The sequence below is a fragment of the Coturnix japonica genome, chromosome 5 (genome assembly GCF_054131305.1).
Source record: "Coturnix japonica strain WE chromosome 5, WE-NBRP24, whole genome shotgun sequence".
Classification (NCBI taxonomy): Eukaryota; Metazoa; Chordata; class Aves; order Galliformes; family Phasianidae; genus Coturnix; species Coturnix japonica.
The window spans coordinates 47,906,387-47,929,006 of record NC_140667.1 but is presented as its reverse complement, the minus strand read 5'-3'; the positions used below and the strand labels follow the sequence as shown (position 1 = coordinate 47,929,006).

General features: G+C 46.7%; 1 protein-coding gene and 1 long non-coding RNA gene across 2 annotated transcripts in view; one reads left to right on the top strand and one right to left on the bottom strand.

Annotated features, from left to right (window-relative positions):
- Window positions 1-1,137: 1,137 nt before the first annotated feature.
- On the bottom strand, window positions 1,138-21,082 carry EXOC3L4 (exocyst complex component 3 like 4). Its single transcript, XM_015865626.3, has 12 exons — window positions 20,787-21,082; window positions 19,381-19,774; window positions 14,560-15,211; window positions 12,021-12,138; window positions 10,284-10,409; window positions 9,408-9,508; window positions 8,097-8,192; window positions 6,493-6,607; window positions 5,175-5,297; window positions 4,610-4,762; window positions 3,725-3,846; window positions 1,138-2,287 (listed from the first exon to the last, which is right to left on the bottom strand). Exons 2-12 carry the CDS (start codon window positions 19,727-19,729, stop codon window positions 2,122-2,124), a joined length of 2,121 nt encoding a protein of 706 aa, XP_015721112.1. The 5' UTR covers window positions 19,730-19,774; window positions 20,787-21,082; the 3' UTR covers window positions 1,138-2,121.
- The window catches only part of LOC107315341 (uncharacterized), a 30,987-nt gene continuing 10,574 nt past the window's right edge, over window positions 2,208-22,620 (top strand). Inside the window, exons 1-2 of the long non-coding RNA XR_014946140.1 lie at window positions 2,208-2,345; window positions 2,947-3,076. This is a non-coding gene — a long non-coding RNA (uncharacterized LOC107315341). The remainder of the gene's footprint in view (window positions 2,346-2,946; window positions 3,077-22,620) is intronic.

Genomic DNA, 22,620 nt, shown 5'->3' with positions numbered 1-22,620 from the left:
TATGCTGCGGGTCATTCTGTTGTTTTTCATGTCACATTTAGCATCATTACTTGAAAATGTCTCAAAGAGATGAAAGCTCAGAGCAGCGCCAAGCAGAGCACAGCTCTACCTGCCATTGCTCACCGTGTGACTGCACCAGCACACAGGGAACCCAAGTGACCAGATTTGCGGCTGTGAATCCCACTGTGACAAGATTTCCTGGAGAAATTTGCAAAATACACAAGATAAACATTTACTGTGCACTCTGTGCTACAGTTTCTAATGTTGTGAAGCTACAAACAAATACAGCTTTACTTTTCACCCGCCCCTGAGATAATAATGTTTTCTTCCCATTCATGTTTGCTAGGTGGTGTTAGGTCATGTTTCCCAGCGCACAGTATGGCTGTGATACTGAAATCCTGCTCTCAATCCATATCCTTATTGCATTAACCCAACGGAGAGCTCTACTGAAAAGCATCGCTCTGCAGGGAGCTCAATATTGGAGTTCTGCTGCATTAAAGAACATCTGGAATATGTCAGGGAATTGGTTCAGACCCCCTAGCTTGGAGCAGCCTCCTGTATTTTCACTGTTTCGTCTCAGTTTATCCCCTCCTTACTTGCTGGGAGCTGCCTTTTCCCAGCCTGGATGAGGCTGGTTGAGAGTGGGGGCTTGTCCAGGGATGGGGAGAACTTGAGTACCCCAAAGCCTGTCTCAGATGATAAATCACAGCCCATGGGTCACCCTAGCTGCCAGTTCTGGTGTCTGCAATGCAGAGGACTGAAAACATTACTTTTTACCTCAAACCAGAAACAAACTGAATTGCAAAACAGCAAAGAGCTCCAAAACAAAAATATCTGTCACCTTCCACATGGCACTGTGAAATGTGCCAGATCTCCCCCACAAAGCTAAACCGGGCCAGAGCTTGCCTATTCTGTCTACTTTGATACTTTTAAGGAAGCCTTATGCTCCTTGGGCACACCCAGGGTGGGAGTGAGCTGTGTCTGCCCTGGCTGAGAACAAAGCTGTGCTCTGAGGTAGGAAGAAGACTCATGGTGGAAAGGACAGGCTGCAACAGGCGGAGGAAGTTAACAGGGTTAAACTGAGTTCCTTGGCACTTTCCTACAAGAGCAGCGTGTTTCACAATAAAAGCCCTGGGAGATCTTTCTTCTGTTTTATTGGAATGCAAAATATGGTCCTAATGAAAAGGGGATGGTTCACAGATCGAGGATGAATAGCCGCAGCTTCAATGGGGTGATGCTGGTTCATGCCAGAGGCGGATCCCATCCCATTCCTGTCTAACTCGCATGAAGTTTCACACAACAATCAGACTGAACCAGGTTAAAATACATCTGAACATGCTAAAGTGTGGCCCTTCTCCCGCTGGCCTGGAGGACTTGCAGATTCACTTCATATGGCACATCCAATCACGACACATCTGCCTACACTTGGAGGTTGTAAAGGAATGATCAGGCTTCGGGTCCAGTGTGAGTTTTGCAAGGCAAGCAAGTGAAGAAAATCTGCTGGAACACAAGGGGGACAAAGGCTGTGGGGTCCATCCTGGAGGGCAGTAGTCTGTGCACCACGTGTCTGAAGCAGAGTGTTTGATTGCCCTCCCAGGCTGCCACCCTCAGTCAGGTGTATGGTATCAGAGCACAACACCCCTGACCTTGTATTATGTCAGCTCACTCAGTTGGTTCACTAGGGACACATTAAGGTTTTGGCAGTGCCACATCACTGCCCAAGCTCTGCTCTGGGGTTGCTCTGGGACGCTAACTGTGAAGGAGGCTGTTGCTATTCTGCTGTGTAATTATACACCATGCAGTCCAAGCCTTAATATAGCTCTGCTTAAAGTCCTTTCGGTTCTCTTTACAGAAGAGAGATTCAGCCTTGGATCAAACGAGCCTTCCAGCAGTAAAATCCATATGTTGAGCATGGGGTGGGTGCTGCTGTCCTGGGGCTCTTGCAGCAGGTCAGGTGCTTGGTGTATCTGTTGCCTCCAGTTTCTGCACCCCCAGGTCCCTTTTCCCACAGCAGTTAAAAGTTGTTTTTACAGAGGAGTGAGGAGAGGTAGCAGCTTTTAGATTATGCTGTAGAGGCAGCGTAGGAGGAGGGAGGCTGCTGGCTTCTGTGCTGGTTGTACTTTAGAAGCAGCTGATGATTGCCGGCACATCGATTTCAGCAAAGAGCGTGTTACCATCCTCACTGTCAGGGCTCTCCAATGCGTGGTGAAAGCCTTGCTGCAAAATCATCCTTCTGCTGGTGAAGCCCAGGCCTCGGACTGCGAGGATGGCCATGATGTGCTCCTTCCTGCAGGGAACAAGCAGTACCAGAAGCCTGTGACCATCATGTTATGGCAGGGTGACAGGTAGGTGTGCCCTTGCCGTGCTAGAGAACTGAGTGTGGTGTAAGCAGGACCACCAGGATGGGGTCTGCATCTGCCAGATGTACCAGTGAGTATTGGCTTAGGGGCTCACGCTTAAGGGAATTCCTTCTGTCTCCTCCCACACGTGACGTCTTTTGCAAGTTTTCCCAAGAGGCTGCAGACCTTTTATTTAATGATTATTTTGAGTTAAGTAATGGAAGTGCTAATATTTAGGAAGCTGACAGGCATTAATTAGATTACAGCTAGGAAACTGAACTTGGAAACTTACCCTGTTCTAGTAATCTCAGTATATACCTTTCTGAGAGCTCAGGGGAAGAATTAACAAAGGCACAAGCAGGAAACCATGCAGGACTGGCTGGTTCCACCTAGTTTTCCAGAGTTAATTGTTAAAAATATTACTCAATAATGGAATGCCAGGAAATAGGTCAACCAAGAGGACAAATCTTAAAACTTGGCTTGAGTCTAGGGCTAATGATGAAAAAGTACCACAAATCTCAGCCTTGCAAATGGTTTTTCTGCATGGAAAATTGTTTTCAAATAGCTAATTCTGATCAGTTCTCATTTACATTCCCATCCTTCCCAGAATGAGCACTGCCTCCTGTTCAGCATACTGGCATTAAGGCATTTCTTTGTGGAACAGATGCCTTCATCAAGGAAATCACTTAGGAACAGATGTCCTTTTTCAAATCCATGTCCTGGATTTTCCAACTCAGGTAAGCTCAAGATATGTCTTAATATGACATATTTCAACTGCTGCTGGAAAAACTGTAGAAGAAGAGATAGTTTCTGATATGCAGTTGTCCATCCATGGACAGAGCTGGTAAGTTAGATTGTTTACTTTTCCAGTAGTATTAAATTTTGCAGATGCTGTTTTGGAAAAGCAAATGGAAAGTACAAAAGAAAGAATCTGAAATCTGTTCCAAGACTTAGTGGTTGTGCTGAGCCCCTTTCAGAAACTGCAGATGAACTGTATCAATGTCTATGGCAACTGGAGGCCTGGTCCTGGGAGCAGGAGACAAACCATTTGCTTCAGAGTTGGAGCCAGCAAATTGGCGAGCTGTGCAAATGCTGCCAAAAGCAACCTGGAGCTTTACAGTGCAACAAATTTGGAGTGATAAAATAGAAAAGGTGTTTGAGGTTACTTGTGTGTATCATGAGATCCATCAAACAGGGGAAAAGGAAAGTAGGAAGCCACCAGAAAGAAAAATAACCAGGGATTCCCCCTGATTGCTGGCAGCTTGGCATGTAAGGAGGAGTGATGCTGAAGAGCTTGGCTGAAGTATGGGGTGAGAAGGTGTTGTTGGGATGGAGCCCAGATCTCGACTGTTGTGCATTACTCCAGCTTCTGCCATTTCTCCTACCTGATGTCCGGGTAATCCTGAGTCAGCTCCTTGACGTACTCCTTGATCCTGTCTTTTCTCTTCTCCCCAATGATATTGGCGATGTGACTTATAGCGGGAAGGAGCCAACTGGAGTCAGAGCCCTATGAGCAAGAAGATGCAGCAGGATGCATGTGGGAATGCCTTTGTCACCACTGAGAGAAACCTGCCTGGCCAGGGAACAATCCCAGTGGGATTTAGCACCCCCCATACCTGACATTCTGCAGAACCCAGTGAGTTGAACTTTGGCTTTCCTGAAAATCTCAGGCCAATATTAGCTAGCCACAAAACACATAAACTACTCTTATTCCATTCTGTTATCCCCTCCCCTTCCCTCCCCTTCCATACTCTATCCCATCCCATCCCATCCTATCCTACCCATCCCATCCCATCCCATCCCATCCCATCCCATCCCATCCCATCCCATCCCATCCCATCCCATCCCATCCCATCCCATCCCATCCCATCCCATCCCATTCTATCCAGATTCCTTCTCCCTGTCACATTCCATATGCAAGCTCTGCTGGAATGGACTCCCACTGGTATCACTTCCATAAGCTGTACCCAAGGCAGGGATCCTTCAGAGATAAGTAGCAACCCATGGCCCAGTAGAACATAAACAATGTGCCACAGGGTGAGTATGGTCCTACAGCATGAGAACCACTCTGAGAAGTTTAGAGCTACACTCAGAGTAACCTCTAGGATAGAAATCCACACTGTTAACCTGCACTGAACACCTTGTTTGTTCTGTTTAAATCACTTTAACAAGCTTCCCTTCCCTGAGAGCCTCCAATATTGGTTCCCAGGGGCCAAGTAAGGACATTGGGAATGGGGCAGCCAGGGGATGCCACGAGGGAGCTGACGTACATGATCAATGAGAGCATTATTAAGGATTTTGGCTTCCTGGTTTATCCTTTCTCTCACTTGCAGCCGTTTCTCTCCATTCATTTTCTTCTTGGGTCTGATGATCTGCACAATATACTCCCTTACCACATACTTATGAACATGGCATAGAAGTTCCTGTTTTAAGAAAAAACAAATAGAATATTTTCCATGGTTCCTTTGCAGGGTCATGGCATTGAGTGAGAGAGGGTAGGGGAATCCACGGATCTTTAACTGCAGCTGAGGATGTATAGGAAATGCTCACATATAAGTTTGTGATTCATGCAGTTACAGTGTTCAGTGCTGATGCTCACCATGCATCTTATTCTTCTTTAAAGAAATCAATTCCCACATTTAACCCACAGAAAGGAAGGATGTTGCATATTCTCACATGGATGTTGGATGACAGCTGGACGCCCCTATTCCAGCAATGCCCACGGCTCTAAACAGCCCCTGCTGCTGAAAAGAAAGCTGCAGGTTGGGCCACAACCTGCAAGAGAAAGCAGTGCCCCACAGTATCACAGTACCTGGTGTGGGAGCAGTCACATACCTTTCCTAGGGGCTGCCTTGTGTGCTGCAGGTGCTCTGAGAACTGTGAGACTGCTACTGCCAGTGAGTCTGGCTTCTCTATTGCCAAAATCCAGTCCTTGGTTAGGATTTTCTTGAGCAGTGGCTGAAAAAAGACCAACTCAATAGTATCACTGGAAATATTCAGGATAGTTGGTTCCCTAACTAGACACGAGCCAGTGGGAAATGCTTTGGGTTGTAATCTGGACACTCATCCTGTGTTCTTATTTCAGGCTCAAAGATTGCTTCAAGCAAAAGCCCAGATGGTTTCTTGTTGCTGGCTATCTCCTTGCCCACTACTGTTCCCATTAACTTAGTGATCTGCCCAGCTTTTCATGGGGAGTGAGCCACAGCTATGCTTCCACAATGAATGACAGCAGGCCCTTGCTCAATGGACTGTAGGGGCTGTCTGCACTCCCTGAATCTCTGCAAGGTCCCACTGGGATCTTCCTTCTGCTCACAGCTCTGATGTGGCTGTGGAAGGATGGTGCTGAGAGCATCCTGCACTTAACACATTGTGGTCAGTAATGCTGTAGGCATCATCTGTCCTGGGTACAAGGTGCACTGACCAAATGTGCCCAGAAGGCTTTTTTTTGCCCTGGAATTAATATGACTATATGCTGAAACATATAAATATCTGCTAGAGGATTCTGGTGGTACCCAAAAGAGATTCCTGTATGGGACAAGTCTAAAGAATCCCTTCTCATTGTCCTTTTCTCTACTTAGCACTTAGGATCTCTGTCTTCAGTCTGCTGCCTGTGCTGCTGGCCATCTCATTCCCAATTATTTCCACCCCACTGTGCTCCCAGCCTGCTGAAGGACTGTTTAGAAATGCTGTGCCACAGCAGCTCTCAGTTCTCACGGCATTTCATCTCTCTTGCTCAATGCCTTGGCTTGGCTCCTTCCTTGCCTGTCCCTAAGGCTCTGAAACAAATGCTGTAATCACTGGAAAGTCCCCTTGGCAGTCTTGGCTTTGGTCAGAGGCTTCTTGTTGCGTGTCTGCCTTGGTTTCTGAAAGTTATGCTTATTAATTTAGAAAGCGATTTAGGATGAGTGAAAAGTAATGGCACGAAGGGCCTTGTTTTCCCCATTTCTCCCATTGTTCCGGGTGGAGCCAGTGGCTCCCAACCAGCTGAGAGAAGAAAGCACCTAGAAAGCGCAATCTACATCACAGCATTGTGCCTTTTAGGCCTCTTAATGTGAGTTTGGTGATGTGTCAAGTAAAGGGCAATGGTGCTCAGCTTCTGCATTGGTCCTGACCATACCACTCATGTTTAGGGAATTATGTGGCTGAGACTTACCTGTGTTTTTGTTCTTAATTTATCTAAAAACACATTTCTGAAGTTCTCTGTCACAGCTGCCAAAATCTTTTGCAGTTCTTCAGTGTTGACTTTAAACACTGTTTCTAAGCCTGACCTGAAGAGAGAGCAACACCAGGGGGTTAGTGTTTAGGTATAAACTAACTAAGAATTTCAGCCAGATCGGTATCTTGGGCATTTTATCAACCTCTCTAACTCCAGTACTTCCTCTTGGAAACTCTTAAGGGGTCAAAATACTGAATTGTTTTGCACAATCCAATTTAATCACAAATGAGTAACTGTACTTTAAAAAACACCTATTTCCTCATCAGGTATAACAGTTCAAACACGCAGAACAATTACTCAAGCCTGTTACTTTTTCACTTAAGTGAAATGATATCCAGATACTTGAGAGAGCACCAAGGAGCTATGGTAGGAAAAGCTGTTAGCCTTCCTATTAGGGCCATACTGACTTTCTCCATACAGTGAACTGGGGCAGTAAACTACAGAGGTGGAAATCTGTGGAGGTTTTGAGGGAAAGTGTGTAATTTTGGAAGGCTACGTAATGTCTCACGAGGAAGAAGATAGGAGTTCTGAGAGGTTAATGAAATACGTGTAGGCTTTGGGGGCATTGTAAGCTCCTTGCCTTTGTTCTCTCTCTGTCATTGCTTTGTTGCAATACACCTCATAGAATCGTGGAATCATAGAATGGTTTGGGTCCAGGATATGGTTGGCTTTCTGGGCCATGGGAACCAAGGTGGCACCACCAAAATACTTGTGATCCCATGCACACCCTGGATGTGCCATGTTCGCTTCTGGGTCTCAGAGTACACCAGGTTGTTTCTATGTGACTGCCCAGACAGGGATTTCACAGCAAAACAACCCAAATGGGAGGAATAGGAGCCCCATCACTGGGCACCCAGCAGATGAGTTTTGGAATCCCAGGTTCTGATGTCGGGACACATGCATCCCAACAACTGCCAGCTCCTGCCAAGGTCGTGCTTCTTGCCGGCTTCTCTTCCTGCCAAGCGGGGGAACTGGAGAGAACGGGGACCGGCAGAGGAGAGCATCGCTGGGGACGCCGTGCCACCTAGAGCCCGCCCGGCGATACTGTCGGCTTGTTTGCATGCTGTGCTTTCGCACGATTTCCTCCAGCCTAGCGCCGAAGTTAGCCGTCAGGTTGGGTTTGTGTTACTAATCTTAAGAGTAAAATATATGTTTTAAGCAATCTTTCCCTAGGCTAGAATGGCAGGCTGAAAATGAGTCTAACAATCAAGCGCCAGATTCATTCCTGCTTCTCTCTCCAGCCTTCTGCCCAAGTGAGCTGACTTTGCATCCGCATCTCTTAGCGAACATCCCCCCCGTGAGGTGGACAGCGGACGAGAGGCAGAGTTCCCAGCTTCCGTGCCCAGGCTGGAGGAGGGCATTAGCCTAGGGCACCCCAGCACAGCTTCCCCAAATCCAATGCATCCCTGCATCTCCAGCCTGTCCTGCCGTGCCCCTTGGGCATCCTTTTTGGCTGACCCCATCCTGACACTGCTTGGTTCTTCCTCTCCATCCCGCCCCTCCCCTCCCCATCCCTACGTGGAGAGGAGACGAAGACTTACAAGAGGTCGTGGAAGCTGTTGATGTAGGCAGCAAAGTAGGGTGCAAACATGGGGCTGTCATGGACTGTGTTCCACTCCAGGAACTCCTTCCTGAACCTGCAGGAGAAACGCAGGGGATGCTGTTGGTAATGGGAACAGAGAGAGCAGCTCACATTGCATGTAGGATGTCAGTGAGGGTTGTACCCTCTTAAGCATGTTTTACAACAGAAGCTGAAGCTGAACAAGGCAGCATATCAGTGCTGGGAACCCAGTTCCTGGGCTCTGACACCCAGGACCCCACAGTGCAGGAGGCTGCAGGTCAGGGCAATTTTGCATGGGCTTGCACAGGCTCCATTCCTTTGGCAGCCCAAAGCAAGCTGCGTGGAGCAGCCTGAACACTTGCTCCTTGTGTCTGTTTAAGAAAAAGCGTAAGTTTCAGTGAGCCTTTCATCTGGGAGCCTTTGCTGCCCTGGCTTGCACTTTACATCAATAAGTACTGCATTTCTTCTATACAACCAGGCAGACTCAAATAGCTGGTTTGAACTGCTCTGCTCACTCAAGATATCAGAAGCAAGTTGGGATATGAGAGTTTAAAAGAGAAAGCATTGCCTTTAGCATAATCTGAACACCTGCCATGCCCCGAGTTCACGATCTAAGCAGGCAGTGCTTGCTCTCCCCCACATGCACTTCAGCAAAGCGTCTATTAGCAAACTACCCACTCAGCGCCTGCCAGAGGTGTGAAACTCTAAAGGTTAATGCACAATTATTTTTAGTCTCGCTCGGAGTTGATTCATGCTGAACGTCCTTTCTTTCCCACTCTGGTGAGTATCTATGGCCTCTTCGAAATGCGGCCCTCCCAGCACGGAGGATGGATCTGATGATCTCCAAGAAGGAGAGCCCACAGCTTCTCTGAGCAACCTATGTCTTCATTTAGTCAATAACCCTCTTGGCAGGAGCTTCCTCATCTCAGGGATTATTAGGGAATTGAATATTTGGGGCAAGCAGCCTTTGGGGCTGGGATTCTTTAGATGCTACTTGCTGGTAGCTGCTGCTGCCAGTGACCTGCGTCCAGCAAAGGTCCTGAGTGGATGGAACTACAATCCTTTTCCAGGCTCTTTGCTGGAGCATCGGCCTCAAATTTGGGGACTTAAAAGAGTCCCACCGAGCTCTATTTATGACACCCCCCAAGTTGTTTGTAGCTTGCTCATTGTCAGGCTCCCAAGTGCAGACCTATGTTTGCTCCAAGCCAGCATTCAGCTCAGTGCATGAACTTTTTCCCTTGGCTTTTACAAACTAATTTGAAAGGAATGCACTGCCCAGAGCAGGTATGACCTTGGTATGAATTCATGCAGCTCAGCCAGGCACAGCTCAAGAGTTTTTCTTTTCAGCTTTTTACTGATGGCTTCAGATAACTTCATGTGCTCCCCGATGATCTAAAAACAGCAAGGAAAAGCTCCAATGAATGGGACAGACAAAACACAAGACAACACTCGGGGAGCTAAGCCATGCCCCCCTCCTCTGTTCCAGCCTTCACTGATTCCTATTGCATTGGCTTTGCCTGCCTCAACAGAGTTCAGCTGCATCCCACCCATCTGCTGATCCAACTCAGATCTGCCTTCCTGGTGATCAACGAACATGCAATAGTACTCCATGGAAATGAGTCACGGTAGCAGCCAACTCTTTGATTTTCTTTCTTTCTTTCTCTCTCTCTGTCTTTTTTTTAAGTATTATTATTTAATTGAAATGACTAAACCCTATCTAAAATGAGGGAAATTAATCTAAACCCCTCCTGGATTCATTACCCTACGGGCCCTGGAGCTAGCATGAGCTTTTGTTTTTCTTTTTCATGCTGTTTAAATTGAAGTGGCTGTCCCTGCCTACAAAGCCATGTGGCAGCCCTGGGACAAAGTTGCTCTTTCAGTACCGGGGTTTTTCTAACAACCCTTTTCTTTTTGCCTTTCTTTTCCCCTTCTTTCTTTTTCCTAATCAAAGAGATTTAAGGACTTTAAAATCAGTTGCCTATTATGTTGCTGACACAATTGACAGCAGGTTTAATTTGCAGCTAGAAGGCAAGTGGCAGAGCTAGAAGTTGTAATAAATGGCATTTTCTTCTCTAATGTATTCTGTGAGTGTGTGACTCACATCCATTATGGCAGCACCGGGAGGCACCACCATGCACCCCGTGCTGTGCCCATGCTCATTAAGTACCGTCTGAATGTCAAAGGAAACTGAGGACTGGTACAGGTTATCCTTCACTTCTGGGGGATCTTCCTTCTCCCACTTTTCCGTCACTTCCAGCGTCAGGATTTTTCCAAAATAGCTCTTGATTTTACCCTAAATGGCAAATGTGGGAAGGAAGAATGCATATTAGAAGATAAAGTTAAGTATGGGTGAAGCAGCTGGTGGGTACATGGGGGTAGGCGGGGCTGAGGCTTGTCCCACCATGGCAGTAGCAATAGAAGGGACCAACATGGCACAATTCTCAAGCCCTGCACTCCCCAGGGCACATCCCTCCCTCCCTTTGGCTCCCCTCAGTGGCTGCTTTGCAGGAGGCAAATGAGGGCTCCTAGCACAGAGCTGCCATATGATGTTTTACTTATCAGCATACGTGAGCTATCCTTGAGCTGTGTGCAAAGATAAGCATGTCTTGGTCCAGAACATTTCAGTCTACACAGGATCTCAGGAAAAACCTGAAGATGCCCACAATAATGAATTCCCAAACTGAGATGCAGTGATGCCCCTGGCAGGAAGATTTACGCTATTCCTTTGCAGGAAAGGTATTTAAACCTCCAGATCATTTACTTAGGCTGCAGTGTTTGCTTGGAAAAAGTCCCAACTGCCTGCCCTCGTGGTAGCTCAGTCAGCTGCTTTACTGCTCAGTGCAAAGTCCTCCAGCACATGTTAGGCACAAGGTCAGACTGAAGGATCAGACCAGTCCTTTCTGGCTCACTGCACTTGCGTAAGTGCTCGGTCCTGGCTGATAAATCAGCCTTGTTGCTGGTGAAACAAAAGGGTCGTCACTGAAACAACAGAGCAAAACTGATTTTATTCAGTTGGCACCTTGAGCTCACCTTGAGAAAATTCTTAAGTGAAACCTATCTCAGAAATGGTTTGTAAGAAAAGAAAATGTCTGAGTCGACCAAAAAGTAATACAAAAGGATGGCAGAGGGATGTCTGCCATGGGGCCTTCTTACAAGGAGCTGAATCACAGAGAAGTCCTCTGCTGGGGGCATGCCCGAAGTTGCATATGGTTCAGCATCATTCAGCCATGCTGGAGGAGCTCACACACTCTAAAGCTAGCAGCTGACATGTTTAACTTTGCAATGCCGTTCCTGCAACGCAGCACAGCAGTGTGCCCCTGCCATACTTTGTGGGCCTGGTACCGTCATGGTGGGTCTACACCTGTCATTATCCAGGTCCAGGCCTGGATTTAAGTGGCCTGTTTTGGCCCTAGCATTACTGAGGGCACTTTGGCACTTTTGCTGTTGACTAAAGGGTTGTTCTCAAGTGGTGCCGAGAGAACTCAACACCATGGTACATCATAAATGGGGGTTGTAAGAAAGAAGGGGACAGACTCTTTAGCAGGGTCTGCTGCGATAGAACTAGGGGAAATTATTTCAGACTAAAAGAGGGGAGATTTAGACTGAATATAAGGAAGAAATTTTCTACAGTAAGGGTGGTGGAACTCTGGAATAGGTTGCTCAGAGAGGTGATAGATGCCCTGTCCCTGCAGACAGCCAAGGTCAGGCCTGATGGGGCTCATGACGGAGCTATAGGTGTCCCTGTTTACTGCAGGGGAGTTGGACTGGATGACCTTTAGGGGTCCTTTCCGACTCAAATGATTCTATGATTCTGTAATGATATAGCAATGAGAAACTTCTGCCTGGAGGCCAGAGTCCCCATTCCCACCCAAGAGACAGGTGGAGACAAAGGAAAGGACCTTACCTTTACAGAAGAGATGTAATCATCATTCAGTCTATCCCAGTCCGCTGTTGTTAGCAGCAGGGACAGATTTCCTGTCTGAACTTCTGGTTTGAGATCTGAGTGACCAAGACACAGTTCACTGGAAAGATTCAAAGGAACAAATTATGCTGCTTTGGAGCATGAGTAAACCAATGGAATATTCATGTGGCATGAGCTGCGTAATTATTGAGCTGTGAGAAATATACTTAAAGCTTAAATTGTGATACTTGTTTTCAAGCTTTAATGAGAAAATCTTTCCTTGCTATTGAAAATCTTAATTATTCAAAATCAAAATGATCTAAAGTTGCAGCCCACCTTAGAGATCACGAGACTTCTGAGTTGTTTGGACATGAAAAGTACTATGAGAATTTACGTTTTAAAATAAACAACGTGAAGCTGATTCATTTGCTTATGGTCCTTTACGGCTTATGAAGCTGATTCTATGAAATGCCTTTCAGGGCAGTTCTTGCAGCAGTGTGCTGAGTGCTGATGTCCCTCGCTGGTGCCACACCATGGCAAACATCAGCCAGTTCCTATTCACTGTGGGTTACACATAGGAAAGGGAGATGGCAGAGCAGGGCTGGCTGTGAGGGACAGCCTCTGGGAAGCCCACACGTGCCTGCAATACAGGCAGTCCCAGCACTGCATGTCCTCTGCACACGGTGGCAGTGGGTGGACACTGATCTGCAGCAGCTGAGTGCCAAGTGAGACAGGTGACACGTGTCTCCTCTGGTCAGTTCCCTCTGCAGTGCTGAGGACGCAGGGCAGCTGGGGCAGGGGAAGGGAGGCAGTGCCTGCTTTCCACTCTGCATGGCAAGAAACCTGTTATTAGCCTGTGCAACTGAGCGTGCTGCCCCTGTGATCTGCCAGCAGACCACACTGCATCTTTCACTGTGATGACTGCGGAGAAGAAGGGGAAAATATTCATTATCATTCAACTTGATTAATGCCAGGCATAAATTGCAAGCAACCACCTGTTAGCAAGGAAGAAAGATGCAAAGGCATTATTCTGTATGCTGCCTGTGCACTTGCTTGACTACAAAAAAGGGGTTCCTGTAGCCAAACCACAGAGCTGGGTTTGGATCCAAGGCAAACGAGAACTGTACTGTACAAGGTCAAACCACTGCAGAGTGACTGCTCAGCAGAAAAATCTCAGCCTACTGATAGCAAACTGGAGTCAATATTCCTGTGGTCACATAGTGCCCAGTACACTGGGGCACTGGCACTCCTTAATTCCCGGTGCACTGCATGATACAATGATGTGGAATACTGATCATGAAACCATGACACTGGCCCAGCTGCTGCAGGAATCTGCTGCTCCTTCACAAGGGCACAATGGAAATAAGCAATAACTTTCTGCAATGACCAAGAAGGTTGGTTCAAATATGCACTGAAGAAGCATATTCCCCCCCATTTTTTTTCTCCTTTTTTCATTTGCTTGAGCTGTAGCAGTAATAATGAGCTTGGGCCAGGTAATTCCTCCTAATTTGGGATGAGTCCAAAAGAGGATGAAGTTCTTTTAGAATGAGAAAGTGAAATGGAAACCATCCAACACAACAAAATGATTGCAAGCAGTGCTCTAAATAGCTGCAAGCTCCCAGTATGTTTTTTACATCAAGTTAGACAAATATGGTGAGGAAACTGCACTGGGGTGCCGACACCCACTTCTTCCCACAACTCCTGCAAGCATTATTCCCACAGCATTCCTGTCCAAAGAGTTGATCATCCAATGCCGTGCTGCTGAAAGGGTTGCACGCATGTCATCAGGCTCACCTCAACAGAAACAATGCTCTCAGCATATTTTAGGCACTGCTGAATTATAGAAAGCTCTTAGAGGTCCTAAAATCATGGACATCTCACCCAACCAACCCGAGACACCTGAGCCACAGCCTTGGAGACATTCAAGGTCAGGCTGGATGGGGCTGTGAGCACCTGACTGAGCTGTAGGTGTCCCCGTTAATTGCAGTGGAGTTGAACTAGATGACCTTTAAGGGTCCCTTCCATCTCAAATGATTCTACAGTTTGTTTTAATGTGTCTAACTCCTCATAGCCGTATCTTGGCAACTCCTCAATCTGGCTAGGACCCCTGAGCATAGGGGTAATAAGGATTATTTCCAAATGCATGACGATTTTAATTAAACAGGAAGAAGGCAGAGTTCCCCCACGGGTCCTTTCCTGTGCCTGGAAAAGTCACTGAGCAGCTGCTGGACCTGGCAAAACATTTCCAGAAAGTGAGGAGGTTTATCAGAGCTGTAAGGCAGCTCTTGAAGGGGGAGCTTCCTGATGTACGAGAACAGTAGTTTGGAGAAGGAGGAGGAACTGAGACGTGTGAGAAACAGTGAGTGTTTTATACTCAAACCTTTGTGCCCATCTATTAGTAGACTAGTTAGTTGTCTCTACTAAATAAGCAATTATATCTCTGCTTGCTTAGGAAACCATAAATAACTCTGTGTTTTGAAGCTTCCTGACAGCTTGTCCCTCTGGAAGGAGGCTGAGATGTGTGGTGAAAGCAGCAGCTTACCTGTGGTAGGTGTTGGCCACCCAGTCAAGCAAGGAGTAGAGCTCATTGAACTCCAGTGGCCTCTGGGAGAGATCCTGCAAGTGTGAAGCGATGGCATTGTGAAAAGCCTCCACATACACTTCACACACCCGGTACTCCTCTGGATAGCACTTTTTAACCGATGACTTGATTTTCAGTAAGTCTGTGAGCAGGCATTTCTGGAGAAAATTTAAGTGGAGATCAAGCCAGGCTTTCTCTTCTTCCTTTGATGCCAGGGGTATGCCCAGAACTCTCTTTCTAGTGCCCTCTTTAACAGCTTCCCTCCATACCTCCCTCCACTTTCTGGGTGCCCCAAGCAAGTCTGACCCAGGATCAGGAGCACTGCCTGTATTAGGATGAGCTGCCTCTTCACGGGCAATTAATGTCACCAGGGAGGTCAGTGTGGACTCCTCCACTGTGTGGTTCTCCAGTGTTCCTACCACAATGGACCGGATCATGCTCGTGATAGAACTGTAAAGTAAATCCACATCCTTGGTTTTCCTCAAAAACTCCTGGGGGTTATCCTTGTATTTGTCTGCATCCCGTTCTGCTATCATCTCATCTTCCATGTACTTGATGCTTGCAAATGCTTCCAGAAGTTGCTTTCTCTGAATAAGTTCATTGATTTCCATTACTGCAGAAAGAAGAGGGGAAAGAGGTTGGGGCAAAGCAGGTGTTAGATAATGGACAGGCCAGTAGAAAGACAAGATATGCCACAGAAAGATGTGCAGGACTGTTCTGAGCAGCCACTTATTGCACAGTCAGAACCATATCGTTAAACTGGTTTCATACACAGGAAATACCAGAAAAACTGATGGTAGCCCTGCAGGTGAACCTCAAGCAGCGGCTAACAAGGCTGCACTGGGATCTCATACTGCATAAGACTGCCTCTGGCTCTGCTAATTTGAAGCTGAAGTGGGACTGTCAGCAGGAACAGTTCTTGATATACACTCCCAGCAGGATTCCTGTTAGCAGAGACGCTCTTCTTTCCCACAATATCAATACTCTGGCCTGGGGGATGATCCTGATATTTTGGGAACGTTCCAGTTAAGATGTAACCTTGGGCTAAACCAGGGCTCCCTCCTGTCCTGACTTCTTTGTGTCTTCCACAATATATAAGCTTTCCTGAATCACAGCATCACAGAATCTCAGAATGGTCTGGGTTGGAAGGGACCTCAAGGATAATGAATCTCCAACCGCCCTGCCATAAGCAGGGCCACCAACTTCCACATTTAGTACTAAACCAGGCTGCACAGGGCCCCATCCAACCTGGCCCTGAACACCTCCAGGGACTGGGCATCCACCACCTCTCTGGGCAGCCTGTTTCAGGACCTCACCACTCTCATAGTAAAGAACAGAGATATCCCTAACTGCCATCATGGCTAAACTGGCTCATGCATTTCTGAGGGCTGAGCTTTTCATGTCCAGCGTTTTGGCTTGCCTGGGCTGCACTGAGTGAAGAAGAATTGTCTTGTGTCACATAAACATAAAACTAGTGAGAAGTTCAACCTTGTTTTTTGTGAAACTAATGCATCAATTTGAAAATTTACAGGCAATGTATTTATGATGACAGAAAATGGAATCCCAAGTATACCAAAAAATGATGATTTTTGGGGGAAATCTTGAAACTTATTCGCAGACTCCTTTATACAAACAGAAAACATGGCTGCATATTTTTCACTGTTCACAGGACTGTGGTTAGCCAGTGTATCAAAATGACTGAAATTATTTGTCATAACTTGAGCTTGCCATAATGTAAGTTATATTTCAAATGCTGTTATGGCTTCAAACATAGGATGGATAAGTTGATTTTCACCTTGAAGATGCACATTGAACTGATTTAAATGAGTGGTCAAATCCACCAGAAATTAGTGAGTCATTTGTAATCTTCATGTTCTGGCACAAATCTTCCTTTTGATTCCATAAAGGATTCGATTTCACTTCGGCAATCATAAAGTCTTTTTAGCATTTTACTCTAACATAGCCACCTTCCTTCACAAAAGTAAATGATGACCCCAATAATCAGCATCCATACTTTTAAGGGTCTCTTAGAATTGGTGATGATTCAGTCCTTTGGACTTGATGAAATCCACAGCTTTGATGACAATTTGCATCACATTATCCTAAAACTTGAATGCAGGGTGTTCAGTACTAACATACAGAAGAACTTATTTATGGTAAGGGTGAGAGAACACTGGAACAGGTTGCCCAGAGAGGTTATGGAGTCTTCTATGGAGATATTTAAGACTCACCTGGACAACTACTTATGCAGCCTATTGTAGTGAACCTGCTTTAGCAGAGGGGTTGGCCTCGATGAGCTCTTGAGGTCCCTTCCAACCCCTGCAGTTCTGTGATTCTGTGATCCCTTGTTAAAGCTTTCACTTCTAAATTTTCTTGATGTCTGATGCAGTGATATTTTATGAAACATGAGCTGCCAATGGTAGTTGGATCATCTTCTATTAATTTTAAAAACCTCTCTTTTTTACCAGCCATCACTGGGGCACTATCAATAGCTATACCAGATATGTTGGCAAAGGTTAAAGAAAATCTCTTTAGTGCTGGCTGTCCTGTGCCTAACACAGCAAACAGCCTCTGAAAAATGCCCCTCATCCACTCCAGACATTGAGAAGGAAATGGAAAAAAAACAACAAAGTACGTTTGGTATGTGGAGCTCACACTCCTGGAGCCCTGCAGGTTCCAGTGACCTGGTCATTCAATGTAGGTACAGTCAGGTGCCAGGCATTGCCTCTCACCAGTAACATGTGATTTCCCAGCACTGCTGGCCCTGCAGCTTGGGGAGGTGTGTACATTGGGAGGGGCATCCCAAAATGATGCAGGTGATTTCTCCTAGATTTCAGGCCTTGTCTGGGTTTTCCACACCTCCTTGCTATAAGTAGGGAAAGCATCAAATACTGCTACCATCACACTGCCTGAGGTCTACTGATTTTCCCACTTCTTGCTCCAAACTGAGCTTGAGTAAGAACCGCAGCCTATTTGCCACTAATGCGAGGTTTTTTGCTGTGGGCTGTGGAAATCCAAGAGCACTGCTGAGATGCCATGAGAAGTTCTCACCACATCCAGCATCATAACAGGTGCTCTGAACAGGAGCAGTTGCTGGGCACAGGGTGAATTTTAAAGAGCAAGAAGGAAAAGGTGTTATTTAGACATGAGTGGCTACTGCTTCTGCTGTGTACATATATGAAGTGATAGGGAAAAATTAGAAAGCACTCAAAGAAGAGATGAAGGACTGGCCCATAACTCGTAATTTATGCCCCATGGTTCTTCTGCACACAGATTTTATAACAAATGCACCAAATAACATGTGCAGTGTGGAAGTAGCTTTATGGAGACAGGAATACACTAAATAACCAAACTAATGATGCAGCATATAACACACAGAAACTGGAGGAGTGCCTGTAAGTAGCTACAGCTACTTCTGGGCTCAGAAGGGTGGAAGATTGTGCCAATTAACTTACTCTCATCTAGAAAAATTAATATAAAACCTATGTTTGCACAAGATCCTGCAGCGAGAGACTAAAGGAAGACATTCTGTTCTGTTTAGCAAAGTGAGAAAACACCATTTAATCATTATCAAGGATAATTATTCAGGGAGGTGATACTGGGTGCTAAATGGATCTTTAATTCAGGAATACAAGATCAGCCAGCTGGTAGCTGGAGGAAGACAACTGAAAGACAATTAACCATTGTGCAGCTTGATGGTGCACGTGGTGGATTCTTCACCACCTCCCCTATTTATCTCGGGATGGGATGTGTTTCAGACAGAGCTGCTTTAGTCAGTGCCAGTGGTGAGTTGTTGGGCACAAGCCTAGTTTTACTTCTGCAGCTCCTCAGGCTGTGTACTGCAGGAGTTGAGAATGCTTTCTGGTAAGATCTCCTGTAATTCCTCCTCTGTGACCTTCTGAAAACAGCCTGGCAAAGCTTATGAGCTGGGCTTAGATCCAGTTTGCCAACGTCACAACCTATCAGTGCAGAGCAGGAAATAACTTTACGGCACAGTGGAGCATGTTGCAGTTGGGACAGAACTTCAGCCCTTCCTTCTGATCCCTGTGACATCTGATGCAGTTCCCCAAGGATTTCTATCTAGAAATTTAGGCTGAGGAAGGATCAAGCCTGGGTGCTGAACTTTTGCTAAGACAAGTCTAGGACCAATCTATCTAACACTGACAAAGCACATGAGAGTAACACTTATTTCTGAAGTACTCAGTGTTCAGCAACAGTGGAAACTTCTCGGACCTGTGAATGTTGTTGAGTCATTGCATTTCTGATGGTCAGCCACATGTGCCTATCACCCATTTGTTTATTTTACAGCCTTACTCAATGGGGCCATTTATCAAAGCTTCACAGTAACCTGCCAAGTGCAGCCCAAAAGATACATAGCAGAAATTGTCCGCAAGAGCAATGCAGGCAATAGAAGGAATAGGAACAGCCCACACTGCACTTTCAGATGCTGTCATATAAACACATCCCAAACTGTGCTCGGCAGATTGGTGACTGATATAGATGATGTGTGCTGCATCCACTGGTACGTGAACAGTCAGACAGATGTGTTGATCATAAGAAGGTGATCAATATGGTTAAACTATGATAGTGGAGAGCACAGAGCAGCCTGTCCAGTGACAGGTGGCCTGCCCAGGCTGAGCCAGATAATGCACCAATGAGTTTGTGCAAGGTATGACAGCTGTCTCTGCCCCATAATGGGATGCTAGTTTCCTTATCATCTCTGTTGGGCCAAAGACTTGGAAAGTTAAATTGCTTGAAGGTTGCATGTATTTCACTACATACCTGAAAGAGGTTTTCCTTCAGTGGGGTCTGTTTCTGTTTTGTCAACAATCTCTTCCAAACCATCAAGGATTTCAGTTCTGTTCTCATCAGAGCTCTTGGGGAATTGAAAAGAAAGCAGTCTTCTTCTCCAGGTGCCAGTGCCTTCCTGTTCTTTCTCATTCTTTCGTTTTGATCTCCGGATGCTTAACATTGTTTTAATACCTCTTTCAATAAATCCTGTGTTCTCATCATTCAAAGTTGGGCTGCCCAGCTCTGAAGCAACCTCCATCTTTTCCTTCTCTGCATCATTTGTTGAAGGATCTGGTTCTGAGGCTGATCTCCTTAGATGTACCTTAGTATCTGTACTCATCTTGTCTTTCAATGAAGGCCTTTCCAAAAAGGTTGCTGGTAATCACTAAAGTAAATGAAAACACAGAGTGAGATGAGAGGATTCTGCGTTTCCAAAGGATTCAAAATCTGGTCCATCCTTTTTCTGTGCCTAATCCAAGGACAGAGAGTGTTGTTTCAGCCTGACATTACTAAAATGGTTTCTCTAACCTCCTTGTGCATGTGCTACTGGAAGGCTCTACCTAACTCCTTAAATCAGGCAAATGGCAGCTAGTTGCCCAGCACCAATGAATTGCTGGATGTCAAGGATACCAAAGCCTGTTAAACATATCATTTTTATCTGGTAGCAAGGCATGTTTTTACCTCCCTAGGTGCATTTCCAGCCATGTAGGCTGAATGTCAACAAGGTATTCTCACTTTCTGATGCAGACATGGCAACTGCGGGTCACGCTGCTGCTCCTGCCCTGCTCAGTCCCCATCTGGCTGCTGCTGAATGCCCATGGTGAGTGGTCCCTGCAGCCTTCTTGACTCTCCCTGGCTTCCAGCTCACCAGCCAGTGTGACCCAGTCACAGAGATGCTGCTGGTCTGAGGATGGGCAATGGTGCATTTCCCCACAGCAAACTCAAGGCAGCTTAGCAATCAGTTTAAATCATTAGAAGCAGCAATTCTTTGAAGTCATCCCGGCCTGTCTCAGTTCTGTCCAGCTCACAGGAGACAGAGATTGAAACATGGTTATGGCCATGTGTTAGGACGCTGCAATTACATTTCAGCCTTCCCTATCTGAGCCTGGCTATATTCCCACTCCCCTGTGTACAGTTATTTCACAGGTTATGAGCTGCAAGTACTGCATTGTCCCATGGGTGGGCTGAGCTCATAGTACAGTAGGGCCTGGACCCTGCCCTGCTCTTTCCCAGAGGAAATAACCATCAGGGTTAGAGAGGGGGGCATCCCATTCCCAGGGGGTCAGCAGGCAGGGGACCAAAGGCTCAAAACCTGCCTGGTAGGCTGGCTATGGTGGTGTGGAGCAGGGAGACATGGCAGGAGAAACCCACAGGCAAGGGGAAGGAGGGATACGCACCCTGGCACTGATCCTGTCTGCTGAGATAATCCAGCTGTGGTCCAGGAGAATGGAGAGCAGCTTCATGCAGGAGAATGGAGAGGTGTGGTGGTGGTGGTAGTCAGGCTGCTGGCAGTGCAGGCATTGGGACGGGTCTCCTTGCTTGCTCACAGCAGCACATGCACTGGCTGAGGGGCTGTTGCATGCATGGGGCCTCCTGCCATCCTCCTCTGTCTTCTGGAAAAGCACAGATGGAAGTGGAAGGAGAGTCAGGACCCTCCTGCCCAGCACCTCTAGCAGCTTCACCTCAGTTGTGTTTCACTTTCGCTATGACACGTGCAGTTAGAAGGAATGAGAAAGAGGAGGAGAAATGCTGGACAAGCTCCAGATTAATAGGAGCTCCAGGTTAATATTTCCTCTAGGATGGGAGTGGAGAGGCTGGCTCTGTGCTGGGGGTGAGATGAAAGGCTCAGGCAGCTGGGATTGATGGGGCAGCAGAGGGAGAACCAACCTGGAACCTGGTCCTGCCCTGTGTGGGGTGAAGTCCCTGGGGATTTGGGGGTGAGGGCTCCAGTGTAGCCTGGAGCTGATACATGGGCATGGCTCCATTTCACCTTGTGCTGCCCCACTCCTGGAGGTCACAAGTGGCCCAATCTGAGTAATAATTGACAGGTGCAGGTGAAGGACCAGGAGAAATGTGCCTGCAGCTATGCATTTGTACACTCAGCCCCACATTCCTTTCTTTGCTTTGGAGACTAATATCCATGGGGTTGCTGGCCCTGGATTCTTCCTTCCTAGCAGCTTTTGGGCTTTTGGGTAGCTGGGGGTCAGGGAAAGGGTCTGCATCAGAGGGCTGTGAGCATGGAACAGCTTGCACAGGGCAGTGGGCACAGCCACAAGCTGCTGGAGTTCAGGGAGTGTTGGGACAATGCTCTCAGACATTGGGTTTGGATTTGGATGGTCCTTTGTGGAGCCGATGTTGGATTCCATGATCCTTATGGATCTATTCCATTGTGGGATATCCTATGATTCTATGGACATTCTGCTGTCTGGGAGGTTTTAACGGTGTTGAACAGTGCAGGGCAGGCTGGTGGCAGGATGACTTGTGAGAAAGTTGGGACTAAGCATAGCATCATTTGGGTGCAGGAGATCCTGCCTGGAATCCCCCTCATCCACACAGCTCAGCACTGAACTTCTTATTTTCAGCCACTTTTGAGCCACATTTCAGGTGGAGGCAGCCTTGTCAGGTTAGGGAAGGTTGTAATGAGCAGCACTTCTGCTCTGGCAAAGTGACAACGGGAACAAAGGGAGAGCGCTCTTTAGTCAACACATGACAAGGTGTGGAAAGCCCCTTCTTTCACAAAGTCCAAATAAATGCCTTTCTGTTCAGACTGGTCATCTCCTCCTCTGCCAAACTCCTTGTTCCAGCAGGGGGTTTCAAAGAAAAAAAAGCACCTATTGCCATGAAGTTACAAAAAATAGTGAATCTGGGTAATGGTATAATACATGTAATCCTGCCTGCTCTCTGTTGTCCTTGTGGAGTGAAGCCTTCAAGAAAGCCTTCGTGCTTACAAGGCACCATTAGCAGCCCTTCATTATCAGGAGCATGTTTTCTGGGCAGAATCATGGTGGCACTGTTGAACATTCAGAGGACTTTGTACTAAAAACCCTGCAGTTCTTAGTTCAGTGGGCACCACATGGACAGCACCTTGTCCCCAATGAGGTGTGGGACATCTCAGCAAGGACACGAGGCTCTTCCTAAATAAACCCATGCTCTCAATTAAATGTGAACAAAGAAAGAAAAGCGAATCCTTTCAGGGAACGCCTTGTTTTGTTCTTTCCCCAGCAGTGCCTT